At 41.5% G+C, this 14,870-nt stretch overlaps 1 protein-coding gene across 7 annotated transcripts in view; it reads right to left on the reverse strand.

Moving 5' to 3' along the window:
* The window catches only part of LOC100342206 (putative adhesion G protein-coupled receptor F2P), a 45,432-nt gene that overhangs the window by 18,313 nt on the left and 12,249 nt on the right, over positions 1 to 14,870 (reverse strand). For 5 of the 7 annotated variants that reach the window (XM_008263021.4, XM_017345168.3, XM_051854653.2 and 2 more), the window contains exons 2-4: positions 6,612 to 6,712; positions 2,149 to 2,191; positions 1,305 to 1,456 (exon numbers count right to left, since the gene is read on the reverse strand). In XM_008263021.4, coding sequence (XP_008261243.3) covers positions 1,305 to 1,456; positions 2,149 to 2,191; positions 6,612 to 6,683 — 267 coding nt within the window. In that variant the 5' untranslated portion in view covers positions 6,684 to 6,712. Of the gene's footprint in view, positions 1 to 1,304; positions 1,457 to 2,148; positions 2,192 to 6,611; positions 6,713 to 8,688; positions 8,833 to 14,870 lie in introns of all 7 variants that reach the window. The other 2 variants (XM_051854652.2, XM_051854656.2) reach the window with 2 other exon arrangements.

Consider the following 14,870-nt stretch of genomic DNA (forward strand, 5'->3'; position numbering starts at 1 on the left):
GAGAGAGCCGGCCGGCGGTGTGCCGCTCCCCTGCGGAAGTGGGGAAAGTGGCCAGGGGGAACTGCCCTTCCACGGAGGTGGAAGGGACAGTAGCCAACCCGGGAAGAACCAGCAGCAAACCCGGGGAGGGCCGAGCAGACAAAAGAACAGCGCAGGGTCCTGTGTCGTTCCTCCACGAAGAGGGGGAGCGACAATTCTCTAAATGCCATAACATTTGGAGTTGAGCCAGGCAGAAGCCAGGAGTCCAGAACCCACTCCAGATTTACCATGGGGATGGCAGGGACCCAATTATTTGACCATCTAGAATCAGAAGCAGAGCTGGGACTCAAATACAACCACTTCTATAAAGGATGCAATCAGTGTTTTAGCCATTGTACCAAACACCCAGCCCAAATAGAATTTGGTTAGAACAAACATGTAATTACTTTAGTATGTGTGGAAATATTCTGCTTGATGATATTAAGTCCTTCCCTTTAGGTAGGCCTGCTTCTCACACTTTAATGAGAATATAATCACCTGGAGATCTTTATAAAACACTTGTATGATTTAACAGGTCTGAGGTGAGGCCTAAATTCTGGGTCTAGCAAGTGCTCAGGGATGACACTGGTCAGTGAAGGATGCTTTGTGTGTTGAGGCATGAGGTACTAAAGGGCTGATGGAGGCTGGCGCCACAGCTCACTAGGCTAATCCTCCACCTAGTGGCATCAGCACACCGGGTTCTAGTCCCGGTCGGGGCGCTGGATTCTGTCCCGGTTGCCCCTCTTCCAGGCCAGCTCTCTGCTGTGGCCAGGGAGTGCAGTGGAGGATGGCCCAAGTCCTCGGGCCCTGCACCCCATGGGAGACCAGGAGAAGCACCTGGCTCCTGCCTTCGGATCAGCGCGGCGCACCAGCCGCAGCACACTGGCTGTGGCAGCCACTGGAGGGTGAACCAACGGCAAAAGGAAGACCTTTCTCTCTCTGTCTCTCTCTCTCACTGTCCACTCTGCCTGTCAAAAAAAATAAAAATAAAAAAATAAAGGGCTGATGGTGAAAATGGAGAAGACCGTGATAATCTAAGCACCTCCTCTAGCTCTAACCTAAATAACCCATTTCCTTCCTGTCATGAAAAGGTATACAAAGTTTACAACACCATTGTTATGTAAACAGTCTTCACATAGCTGTTTACACATTCACAAATACATACCTATGTACTGCTCTGCCTAACGTTCTTCCTCCCTCCTCTTGAGGGCAGTATACATTGCTAACTTGCAGCTCTGCTTTGCTCATTAGATCACATGATCACATTATGCGTTAAAAGATATTACCTCAAAGATGTTGAAGGCATTTAGAGTTCGGCAGGTATCAGTGATCTTGTGCCATTTCTTTTTCCGGCATGCAAACCCCATAGTTCCCTCTGTGTCTGGAGGGCAAGGTTGACTGCAGTGGGAATTGTCCATACAGACACCATCACATATACCTGAGAAAATAAAAGGTGTCCATATGAGATGGAAAGGTATGAGTTCTGAGTGGCACTAGGACAATCATCACGGTTTCCCTGTTGTGAAAGCACACAAATCCTTTGGACACAGGTGTCTTTTTCTTTGTAAAGAGGAGGGAGATAGAAACAGAACAGTGGTCATAATATATTTGAGCAACCATAGCCTATTGTTTGTAACAACATATTATGATGAACTCCAGTGTTTAAAATAAGTAACAGTGGAGTGAAGCTGCCCAGTCAAAGTGAGAAGGATGAGCCCAAAATTCAGTCCACTGTGTCACCCCCACATGGACCACTGAGCACCTCCTTAGAACTCTAGAGCTGCCTGAATCCGTTATCCCAGATGTTTTCTAAAAAGCCTCCGAGCTCCAGAACTTCATAATGAGTTACATCATCTTCAGGTTCTCACAGACACATTCTAGTTACTTCCCCCATTTAAAGTGGCTCAATCTAAAGGATTTATGGCAAAGAGTTCTCAGACTAAGACAAAGTAGAGGGTGCTTGGAGCACACAGGGAAGGTGGAGGTCAAAGGCACAATTTAATACCAGAGGTGCAAAGACAGGCTATAAAGGAATCCTATGTGCCATGTCTCAATACTGAGGGCTGAGTATGGTCCTCTGTGACAATAAATGAACAGCCAAACTTGCACTAAAGAGGGCAGTCAACATACCATGTGGCTTGGCAGACACCTTCTGCTTGCTTTTGCTGGCAGCCTAGATACGAAAAAAAAAAATCATATCAAAATCAAATAGGCCAGCACAAAGGTTCACCATAGTTACAGATGAACAACCACACATGAATTAGCTTTGACCCCAAAAAGGCCACCAAAAGCTGAATCTGTGAAATGTGGCACCATCCTCCCATTTTCCCTGCAGTTTGGACAGCTTTCTCTCTCCCTGCTATTGATTCAGTAGGAGCCCTCCTTACTCTCCAGTAAGAATGGCCTACATTCTGTCCAGGGACTAAATGCATTTGTGGGTAGAGGTAGATTTCCTAGTCACTTTGTAAAGATGAAGTTTCAGAGTGCCTTGCTTATATGGGCTCTTTTGAAGCCCTAGGAGTGGATCTAGCAATGTGCTCACAGTCTTATATGTGGTAGCAAATTTTCGAAAGCAAACTGTTGAAATCTTTACTTAGTATATACAAAATTGATCTTCTGTATATAAAGGTAATTAAAAATGAATCTTAATGAAAAATGGGATGGGAGAGGGAGTAGGAGATGGGATGGTTTGTGGGTGGGAGGGTGGTTATGGGGGGAAAAACCACTATAAGCCAAAAGTTGTACTTTGGAAATTTGTATTTATTAAATAAAAGTTTAAAAAAGGAATAAAAGCGAAATATTTTTATTGCCTGTTATCTGTTAAGACCATCATTGTTTTGCCAGGCCAAATCCCCCTCCTTCCTATTCTTCTTCATTTTGGGTATTACTAGAGAACTTATCTATTTTTGGAATGTGGAAAACCAGTTGAGTTGGAGATATTTTTAATTAGGATTGAATAGTATATACTTCTATAGTCTGCATTTATTTCTGCATTACAATGAGGATATCAACAGGTAAGTGGCATTAATTCTATGAGTTCTAACAATTAGTCACAGAATAAGAAAATTCCAAGTGCCTTGATACCTTGCAATGCACATATGAAAGAAACATAATAGAGATTTTCTCAAATGTGACAATAGTGCTACATATTTACATGACATTGCTAAGAAATAATTGATAAACTGAATATTACTTTTCTAATCTAGCAATAATAAAAAAATTTGAGCAGTAACCTAGAAGAAAGATTAAATAACCCTTCTTTCTACAGAAAAAAGTTATAAAATTATTGGCATGCAGGTATAAAGCCAAAAATGCTGGAACAGAAAGGCCATCAGTTCATATTACCAAATAATGTTAGATAACTACTGAATGTAATATTTTTTCATCATTTTGAAATTTGTTATAACTTCCTTTATTATTATAGGCAACTATCCACTTTTCAATTAAATTTCTATTTGTAATTTTGTGTCCTTTTTCCTTAAGAGGGTACCTCCAAAACCTAGCTCCCCTCTATCATGTGCCTTCCCAGCTCTCTCAGTTACATCTTCTCTATCCCACCCACTCATAACAAACCTGACCCCCACCGAGAAAGTGGTTTATGATGGGTCAGGTGGTATACTCTGGGAGAAGACATCCAAAACCATCACTTGAGGCTGTGGGAAAGTTCACCTTTCTGAAATGTCAGATTCCTCATCTCTAAACTAGAGTAAGAACTACAGCACCATAATTTTATGATACTTATAGATAGCATGTTTTAAGGGGAATAAATGAGATCATCTATGGAAAACACTTAGAACACTTACTGTAAATGCTAGTTAAGATTTAACTACTGTTATTTTTCTGGACACAAACTTACTGAATGCCAATTACATATAAAGCTCAAGTTTTACTCTTCCAAGAAGTCTTTCCTGACCCATTATTTCCTGATGCATTTTTTTATCCAGCTTGCATAGTATTTATTATCCATACCCTTCATTCAATGCTTCGCATATACTCACCTGCTGTCTTGCTATCTACACTTCTTATATAAGCATATTATCTTTTCAATTAAATTCTAAGTTCCTTAAGAGCAAGGATTGTGTGTTGTGCTTCTTTGCATACCCTAAGGAGGTAGTTCAGTCTTACACATATATATCTGCATATATACATTATTAGTGTGTAGGTATACATTCTGCTATATATGTGAATGTGTGTATGTGTATGGGAGGAGATACTGAAAGGCTTTGTTTCTGCACCAGAAGAGTGCTGCCTAGTGTCTAGGAAGAGCTTTGGTCCAGTAACTCCAACTTGTGTTCCAAGAGTTAAGCCACTGGAGAAGAAACTGGAAATTCAGTGATCAAATACTTGGGACTGGCCGGCGCCACGGCTCACTAGGCTAATCCTCCGCCTAGCGGCGCCGGCACACCAGGTTCTAGTCCCGGTTGGGGCGCCGGATTCTGTCCCGGTTGCCCCTCTTCCAGGCCAGCTCTCTGCTGTGGCCAGGGAGTGCAGTGGAGGATGGCCCAAGTGCTTGGGCCCTGCACCCCATGGGAGACCAGGATAAGTACCTGGCTCCTGCCATCGGATCAGCGCGATGCACCGGCCGCAGCGCACCGGCCGCAGCGGCCATTGGAGGGTGAACCAACGGCAAAAGGAAGACCTTTCTCTTTGTCTCTCTCTCTCACTGTCCACTCTGCCTGTCAAAGAAAGAAAGAAAGAAAGAAAGAAAGAAAGAAAGAAAGAAAGAAAGAAAGAAAGAAAGAAAGAAAGAAAGAAAGAAAAAAGAAAGTTCTATAACTAGAACTAGAACTTAGCTCTCCTAGCTCCTACAGTCCTGCTCTTTCCAAAAAAGCCAGCTCATGTTCAAGCACAAAAAGCAGAGAGGATTATAGAAAAAAGTACAGGTATCTCAAGGTATCAAAAATCCATCTGGATAGGGCCATGAACATCAATATACTATGATAAATGCTGTTAGAATTCAACAACTCTGGATAATACTTGGCCCATTCAACCAGCTCCAATGAAGTCACATCATATTAATCAGGTACATGGGCAGAATGCCATAGAATGCTGTTTACCGGGAGATACAGAAACTCTGCCTTCTCCTGTGATTCACTTCTTCCCGCTAATTTGCCAAACACATCATATGACTCCTTTGGTCATTTCATATCTAAGGTGGCATCCAGTAAGGGCCACTTTTGCCTCCGATGCCAACAGCTCCAAACCTAATTTAGTGAAAAAGGCATCTGCAAACTGGCAACCAGTTTGACCAGCTGGACTGGCTGCTTGGGTGTGTGGGCAGGTCAGGATAGGGGTAGCACCCAGAGCTCAGTATTCAGTAGCTTTGTATAATGGGAATAAAATGACAAAATGCTCCTGGAGAAGTTATCTCCAGTAGTCAAGAAAAACAAAGCCAACCTCTCATACTGTGCCTATTTTCCTTACTCTGTCTTGTAGAAAAATGTGTATGAGGAAGTGGAATAAAGATGGAAACAGGCCCAAACTGTCAGGCTGAGATGCTTCCACAATAAGGTATGTTCAAAGGGGTCTCTAACTTCTCCCACAACCAGATATCAGCTCAGAGTCTGGGGAGAAGGAGAGTCATGGAGAAGGTTCCCATCCAAGGGCAAACTAAGTAGATGGGTAAGTAAATATCATTTGGAAAACTCTTGAAAGGAACTTCCAAGGTCATATTTTTTCATGTTAAAAGAAGGCACATGTTAAAAAGGAAAGAGCAAGAAGCCCAGTGAAGATAAATATTCAGTCTTTGGCTCTTTAGGGACATACCTCAAGCAAGTCACATTGCACACCATAGGCCTCAGTCTCCCCCATCATAAAGTAGGGGAGTTAGATGTTCACTAGTTCATCTCAGATCTCTTTGCAAGATCTTGTGGTCAAGCAAGCAATAACACCCTCTTCCAAAGACCCTTGGAATATTTTTATGTACTCTCTCTCAATGCTCTCCATACCTTTTTAAAGAAGTAACTAATAGGGAAATTAAAATGACCCGGGCTTTGAGGAAAATACTTCAGAGAGACAGGGATCAATGCTCCACAAAATTTAAAACAGTACTTTGTTACAACCTGCACCCCAGTTAGACTTTGTTTAACCACTGACTATCTGATTTGCTCATTGTTCCTGTTAGTTCACAAAGGGGATATCATTGCAATTTTGGGTGGGACAATGCTCCCTTGTGCCAGACCATTCTTATTCTTGCCCACCAAATGTCACTAAATCCTCCTTATCATTGAGGCAACTTTGTTTACCCCCACACTATCAAGTATCCCTCAAGAAACAGCACCGCCCTGCTTATAAGCAACTGAAAGTCTCCCTATCCCAGGAAATGAGAAGAAGACTTCATTACCTTTAATTCATTTGAGATCACTGCATCTCAGGAATTTGTGAAAATAAAGTTTATGGGAAAATAACTTACAGGTATTGGCTGAAATGGGTTTTGTTGCCCTATAGTTGCCATTTCCCTGGCTGCACCAATCATTCTATGAGTGTCTTCTCCCTACTTTTTAGATTCCAGGAAACTGAGAGCTTGTTTACTAATGAATGGATTTTGCTACCCATTTGCTTTCCAACCAGTTCACCTTTTCCCTTTTTCTTACCTGGCATAATGTCCTACAGGGCTCTATGGGCAAAAGAAACATCAAGCAGCTCAGCAAAAGCATACCAGTCATGGCCTTCCACGCAGCTGACTTTCCTGCTTCTAGAAATTAAATAAAAAAGCAAAATATATCCAATCAAAAAATTTCAGATTCCATGCCCCCCCCAGACCCTGATTGTGAGACTGGGCACTGTCTTTGGTGATGTCTATGTAGACCTCTCTGTACTAGAGATGTTCCTGTGACCTCCCTTTGACTTGATGTAGGGGCTGCATATATGAAGCACCAGCCAATCCTGGGAGACACAGCCAGCTACTGAGCTATCTCACTGCTGCTGTCAGTTGAATGTCACACCTGACATGGGAATCCCTCAAAGGGAAAATGCTGCTTGCTGGATTTCACCTCACCTGCTGTGGTATAGTAAATAACAACCTGTGCTCATGAAGCTGGAATTATGGTTCACTCTTTGAGGTAGGCAGGGCTGAGAATTGTGTAGGTGGTTACAGTAGAAGATGAGCTAGGGCTCCTATGGGCAAACTCTTTTGAAGAGGAGTAAACAATAGGTTTGGCTTATTATCCTTCCCTCCCATCAACTCTGGAACTCATAGGTACACAGCAGTCTCTTCAAAATTTTTCATGGCACTGTGGCAAAAAAAAAAAAAAAAAAATGTTCTGCATGAAGGATCTCTGTGAGTGAGACCCCAGTAGAAAGAAGTGGCCATCAAAGAAGGATGTACTTTTGGGGCTGGCGCCCTGGATCACTTGGTTAATCCTCCGCCTGCTGCCCGGCATCCTATATGGAAACCAGGTTCTAGTCCAGGTTGCTCCTCTTCCAGTCCAGCTCTCTGCTGTGGCCCAGCAAGGCAGTGGAGGATGGCCCAAGTGCTTGGGCCCCTGCACCCGTGTGGGAGACCAGGAGGAAGTACCTGGATCCTGGCTTCAGACCAGTGCAGCACCGGCCGTAGTGGCCATTTGGGGGGTAAACCAATGGAAGTAAGACCTTTCTCTCTGTTGCTCTCTCTCTCACTAACTCTATCTGTCAAATAAAAAAAAATGTACTTTTCTCTGCAGGGAGGAGAGAACTTCCACTTTGCTTATGGCCTTGTCCAAATACTGACAGAGTTTGGGGACTCAAAAGGCTTCCATAGCTTAGGCAACTCATGTCAAAAGCCTCAGGGGGTCACTGAAGTCATACATAAGAGTGTTAATTGTTAAATTAACAACAGGAGTCACTGTGCACTAACTCTCCATGCAGGACCTCTGTCCTCAATGAGTTCTGAGAGTTAACTGCAAAACTAGTTCTCAAACAGTTTGTGTATGTGCAAATTATTTAAATCTACATAGTATAGAGTTGATCTTCTGTGTACAAAGTTATCTGAAAATGAATCTTAATGGAGAATGGGACTGGCAATGGAAGTGGGAGGAGGAAGGGGTGGGAGTGTGGATGGGAGGGCGGGTATGGTGGGAAGAATAACAATATTCCTAAAGTTGTACTTATAAAATTTGTATTTCTTAAAAAATAAATCAAAAAGTAATAAACAAACACACCAAAAAACAAAATTGATCTTGGGCATGGACTGTTGTTATTTCTACCAAAACTGAGGTCTAAACTAAACTGATTCCTTCACACTTAGAACAGCACTTGGGATAAAGCTGGCACACAATCTTAGAGGGCTTCAAAATATTCATAGAAAAAGGAACTAAAAGATAAGTTTAATTTTGTACAAATTTTCTTAAATTCATGCATAGTTTTTTCATAACATTCATTTTCCATGAAATTTTTGAAGATCTCTCACATATTCAATCATGAAAGAGAAAAGGAGAGGAGGGGGGAGGGAGAGAAGAGAGGGAAGATGGGGGAAGGAGCTGATGTTTGCACTACAGTCTATGCTCTGTTGTGGACTCAAAACTTTTCATACCAGGGCCAGTGTTGTGGTTTAGCCAGTAAAGCCTCTGCCCTCAGTGCCAAAATCCCAAATGGGTGCCAGTTTGGGTACTGGCTGTTCCATTTCCAACCCAGCTCTCTGCTATGGCCTGGAAAAGCAGTAGGTGGCCCAAGTCCTTGGGCCCCTGCACTCACGTGGGAGATCTGGAAGAAATCTAGGCTTCTGGCTTCAGACTGGTCCAGCTCTGGTCATGGTGGCCATTTGAGAAGTGAACCAGTAGATGGAAGAGATGGAAGGTCTCTGTCTCTCTCTCTCTCTCTCTGCCTCTGTAATTCTGCCTTTCAAATAAATAAATAAGTCTTTAAAAATAATTTTAATATCAAATTTTAATTATTATATTTTATTCTGCATGAAGTCATCTCTGAAAAGTGTTTGGTTTTTCTTTACTTTTCAGAAGACTTAGATGTCATCAACAAAGACCAGGAACTATGACAATGATTGATTTTTGCTATTTGATCATTTTTAGCCAAAAAGAAATCTTTAGTTCAAATATGCACAATTCTGCAGCAAATGTGTCCTTATCTTAAACAGTAGGCCAAATTTCATTTTCCAATTATGTTTCTCCATTGCGATATTTGCCTCAGGGCCAGCATTGTGGTGTAGTGGGTAAAGCCACTGCCTGCAACCTCAGCATCCTATATGAGCACCAATTTGAGTCCTGGCTACTCCACTTCTGATTCAGTTCCCTGTAAAAGCATTTGGGAGGCCGGTGCCATGGCTCAATAGGCTAATCCTCCGCATGCAGCGCCAGCACCCCGGGTTCTAGTTGCGGTCGGGGCGCCGGATTCTGTCCCAGTTGCCCCTCTTCCAGTCCAGCTCTCTGCTGTGGCCCAGGAAGGCAGTGGAGGATGGCCCAAGTGCTTGGGCCCTGCACCCCATGGGAGACCAGCAGAAGCACCTGTCTCCTGGCTTCAGATCAGTGCGGTGCGCCGGCCGCAGCACACCAACTGCAGCGGCCATTGGAGGGTGAACCAATGGTAAAGGAAGACCTTTGTCTCTCTCTCTCTCTCTCTCTCTCACTGTCCACTCTGCCGGTCAAAAAAAAAAAAAAAAAAAAACACTTGGGAAAGCAGCAGAAAATGGTTAAAGAACTTGGCACCTGCCTTCCCTGTAGGAGAACTGGATGGAATATTGGGCTCCTGGCTTTGGCTTGACCCAGCCGCTGCCATTGCAGCCATTTAGGGAGTGAATCTGTGGATGTAAGAATTTTCTCCCCTGACCCCCAAACTCTGCCTTTCAAATAAATATTTTTAAAAAGAAACCTGAAATTCCCCTGAAATCCAATGATTATTTAAAAGATTTTGTTTTGCCCATAGTAACCCAGCTTTACAAATATATATATTTATTTATTTGAAAAGGCAGAGCCACAGAGAGAAGGGGATAGAGAGATGGGGATGGGACTGGGGGAGAGAAAGCATACCAGAATTGTGGTCCTCAGTTATTCTGTGACTAAGGCAACCTGAGCAGTAAAGAAGATATGAAGAAATTCTGGAAGAAAGAGTGTGTGTGTGTGTGTGTGTGTGTGAGAGAGAGAGAGAGAGAGAGAGAGAGAGAGAGATGAGGGGGAATGCAGAGGGAGGAAGGACACTCTATATTCTTAGAATTGTATCTATTAACTATATTGACTGTTAAAAACTAAAAAATTAAAAATAAATGTTTAAAAAAAAAAAGAAATTCTGGGCTCTGGGTAGCAACATGACACACTGCAAAGCCTAATGGAAGTCATTTCCATAGAAAACACAGAGGCTACCATATGTGGAAATGTAATCTTAGTGGTCATCAAAAAGCATTTTTCATAAAAATTAAAACCAAACTATATTTAAAATTTAAAGCAAAATCACAATCTAATAAATTATTTTTCAGTGCAGCACATTAAAATCATGAGTATAGAAAATGATTTTCATCTTGATTTGTAGAATTCAACCAGTCAACTAGTCATCCAAGCAGTCAATTTCTGTGATTCACATCCCTCAAAAAATAAAGCAATTACATTGATATGAAATTCCAAGGGGTGAAAAGTGCCAAATAGAAAGTGAAAGAATTTTTTTAAAAATTAAAATCAAGAAACTGCTTCTACATTCCCCTTCTTAAAAAAACAAACAAAAAGAACAGAACAGCAAAGTTACTGCAACACTGACTAGATCTACAGAGTGATAGCATTTCCAAATCATGGAACCTAGATTTTACTCTCCTATTCCATGTTGTCTGATTTCCAATCCTGAATAAGATGCCTTAGAGGTTCAGGTATGTATTCATGTGACAAACTGTAAGTGCCTCATTTCCAAGCAGTGTACTAATAGCTAGAAATTAAACAAGGAAGGTTCTTTCGCTCAGCATCCTCAGGGAAGTCACAGTGCAATGGGGCATCTGACACACAGCCTGAGGGGTTGGAAACTTGGATGTGCCAAATGCCTGCCTCTAACTTTAAAAATGCCTTTCGTTCTCTATGTCACAATGTTCTACTGCAAAGCCATACAGCTGACCAGCAAGAGGCACCACTTGGCTAAGGTGAGATAAAACAGGCAGAAACAAAACACCTAAGCTACAGGCCAGGATGCATTCAGCTCATGTCCTCTTCAGAAACAAACATCGACTTAATTTGCGCACACAGATGAGTGATCTTACAGGATAATTTTTGAGAAAATCCTCTACAACTTGAACTCTTAAATCTTAAGGAAAAAAGAGACCAGTGATCACAAATCACAGCAATCAAACGTAAAACTCCAGACAGAATTTTATCCAGCCAACCAGGAGTATGTCAGTCGCCAGCTTTATCAGCTGACAGTCTGTAGTTAGTACTTACATAATTAGGTTTTGTAATGAATTGCTAAAGTTTCAAGTGAGGTTTTTAAAAGGACTATAGAAGTCCCCAGACAGACTGTGGGTACACGCTTGAGATGATCTCAGGGTGTCTGTCATCAACCACCCCACTTATTACCTGTAGCCAATGACCAATCCGTCCCTCCTGCCTAAAGGCAGTCATTATAGAAGTGAAGAAAAGAAGTAAACAGTTATTGCCTATTTGTTCTGTGTCATGAACTACAGCTATATTGCATTAATAGGCACCATATTTTGGATTTAAACTCAGTTCTGCGATTTTTTTTTTCAGAAGGTCATTTTGCTTTTCTAAAATAAGAAAGAGCTGATCGTTGTATGGAGTTTAATTCATTCAGAGTATGAAAATATGAATAACTTTAATCTTGTCATAATAATTTTAAAAGACACAGAAGGTGTCATTGTCCCCTTATCAAAAAGAAAATTGTGATTTAAATAAGTGGCTTTCCCCAGGTCACACAAAAAGTTATTGAAATAACCAAACTCTCCTTTGACTCCTAATCCCGAACATTTTTTTTATTTGAAAGATAAAGACAAAAATAGACAGATAGCTATCTTCCATTCTTTGATTCATTCCTATAATGTGTTCAACAGCCATGGGTGGGCCAGACCAAAAGCTAAGAGCCAGGAACTCTATGTAGATCTTCCACATCCCTCAAAAAATAAAAGTCATCTGCTTTCTCCCAGGGTGGGAATTAGCAGAAAGCTGAAACTGGAAACAAAGTAGGGACTCAAGCCTAGGCACTGAGATATGGGATACAGGCACCCCAAGTGGCATTTAACCACCATGTCAAATGCCCACCCCTCCAGAACTCTTAACTAAAGTCACCTTGGGTATTCACAGGATATTGATGCCAGAAAACCCCCATTCAGGTACCAAAATCTCAAGTCCCTTATATAAAACAGCATAGTGTTCCCATAAAATTTTCATATATCCTCCTGTAGACTTTATTTTTTTAAAGATTTATTTATTTACTTTGAAAGTCAGAGAGAGAGAGAGAGAGAGAGAGAGAGAGAGGTCTTCCATCCATTGGTTCACTCCCCAATTAGCCACAATGGCTGGAGCTGTGCCAATCCAAAGCCAGGAGCCAGGAGCTTCTTCCGGGTTTCCCATGCAGGTGCAGGGGCCCAAGGGCTTGGGCCATCCTCTACTGACTTCCCAGGCCGTAGCAGAGAGCTGGATCAAAAGCGAAGCAGCCAGGTCTCGAACCAGTGCCCATATGGGATGCCGGCACTGCAGGCTGTGGCTTTACCCACTATGCCACAGCACCAGCCCCCCTCCTGTAGACTTTAAATCACATATAGATTACTTAATATAATACAATATAAAATGCTGTGCTAATATTTGTTATATTGCATTGTTTGGGGAACAATGACAAGGATTAATGTACATATGTGGGGCAGATGAAATTTTTAAAGCATATATTTGAGCCACAATTTGTCAGAAGCACAGGTGTAGAATCTGGGGATATGGGGACACTACCTAATTCTGTCCATGTTCTCTGTCATCAAAAAAAAAAATACTAATAGTTCTGATGTTGTTGTCATCCCACATAAGTGAACATTTCAACAGGGATATGTCCCAAAGGCAGTCCTTCCTAGGCAGGGAGGAGAGGCACTGTCTCAGGCCAATAGATGAAATATTTGGAAGCAAAGATAGCACGTCATTCCCCAACTGACATCCACAGAGCTACCTACTCATATGTTTATATGAGCCTCAGTTTTCCCCAGAAGCACAGTTTTCAACAGAACTTTAATCATTTTCATCAGTGCCTTTGAGTCTTGGCAGTTTCTCTAAACCTCTTTTGAATTGGATAGTTTCCTCCTCATGCATACAGGTTTCATGAAATACTGAACAATAGATGATTACTCACACCTGAAGTGCATTGTGATAAACAGAGATGAGCATGTGTGGATGGCATCTGTGTCAGGCACTTGGTCAACGTGTGCCCCAAGAATTATCTACCTCATGAGTCATCTCAAAACCAAAGACAGAATTTTGTTCAACAGCAAAAGGCTGCTGGGATAGAGAGACTACATAAGTAAACAAACCTTGGAAAGCAACTCCAAATAACCAGGGACGCACAAACTATTGTGTCACTTGTAGCACTTCTGGTACCATCAGATAAAAATATTTTGAACTACAGAAAAAAGCACAATGTTCATGTTTTCTGAATATAGTTGTATATATATATATACATAAGCTAAAAATGTTTACGGGAACAGTATCAATGTTGAACAAAAATTGAGCAAAATAATTTATGATAAATGTATGTAATGAATATATACAAAAATTAAAAGCAATATTTATTTACAGTTTTGGTTAGTATCAAGCAGCATTATTGTATAATCATAAAATATTGATAGAAAAGTAGTCAACAAGATGATCCATGCACATCCATAGAAGAACATGGTGGGATTTCCTACCCATCTGGAAATGAATCAGAAAAATTTTTGTACCTCACAAAATATTGAAAACCATCAAAATGAGAAATGGGATAAGATTAAAGGGATAAATTAAAAACTGTTAAAGGAAAGAAATAAAAATATCTGAAATGAAATAGAAAGTAGCAGCAGAGCACAGCTCTTAAACTTTATTCTTTTTCTCCTCCTCCATAACATACCATTGAGTGGATAAAAATATGCAGAAATCTAAAGCCCAGAACTCTAGAGAGAAGCAAAGTATGGCAATCCTTTTGTTTCCTCATCTGTGTTAGCTTGTTCTCTGCTGCTATAACAGAATGCCACAGACTAGGTAATTCACAAACAATACAAATTTATTGTGTTCATGGTTCTGGAAGCCAGGAAGTCCAAGGGCATGCCACTAGCATCTGGCAAGGGCCTTTGTGCTATGTGATAATTTAGGGGAAGGAGAAGCAAGCATGTGTGAGCCAAAGAAAACCAGACTGAACTCAATCTTTTATAGGGAGCCCACTCCTGCAATAACTAATGAACTCTAGTAATAACCAACACAAAATAACAGCCATGATTTATTCAAAGGTCCCACCTCTTACAACTATTACAACAGCAATTAAATTTCCACATGGATTTGAGAGAGGACATTCAAACCACAGCGTCATCTAACTGAAGAATTTCAGACTTATATGTTGGGGACACATTGTGAAGTGGGGAAAGGAACAACCAGACTGCTTCTCTCTGGTAGAAATAAGACTCTAGAGCTATTCTCTGAGTCAAAGAAACAATCCAGAGCCTCCAGACCATCTGTCATTGGCATGTACAGCCCATGCTTGAAAACGGAGCAAGTTTTGATACCTTGCATTTAATAAAATCTCAGTATCACAGCACCGAGCCCAAGTGGGTGGGTGGTTCTTCATTTGTACTCCATCACTTGTCTGAGCTATTCTCTTTCCACATGCTACTCTCCACCCTCAAGAAGCTGATCTCTGAAGACTGTCCTGCTTCTGGCTTCCAATGGGGTCCTTCCAATGGAAGTCATTGGCAGGAGGCGAGAAGGCTGAAG

This window comes from Oryctolagus cuniculus, chromosome 5 (genome assembly GCF_964237555.1).
Source record: "Oryctolagus cuniculus chromosome 5, mOryCun1.1, whole genome shotgun sequence".
NCBI lineage: Eukaryota > Metazoa > Chordata > Mammalia > Lagomorpha > Leporidae > Oryctolagus > Oryctolagus cuniculus.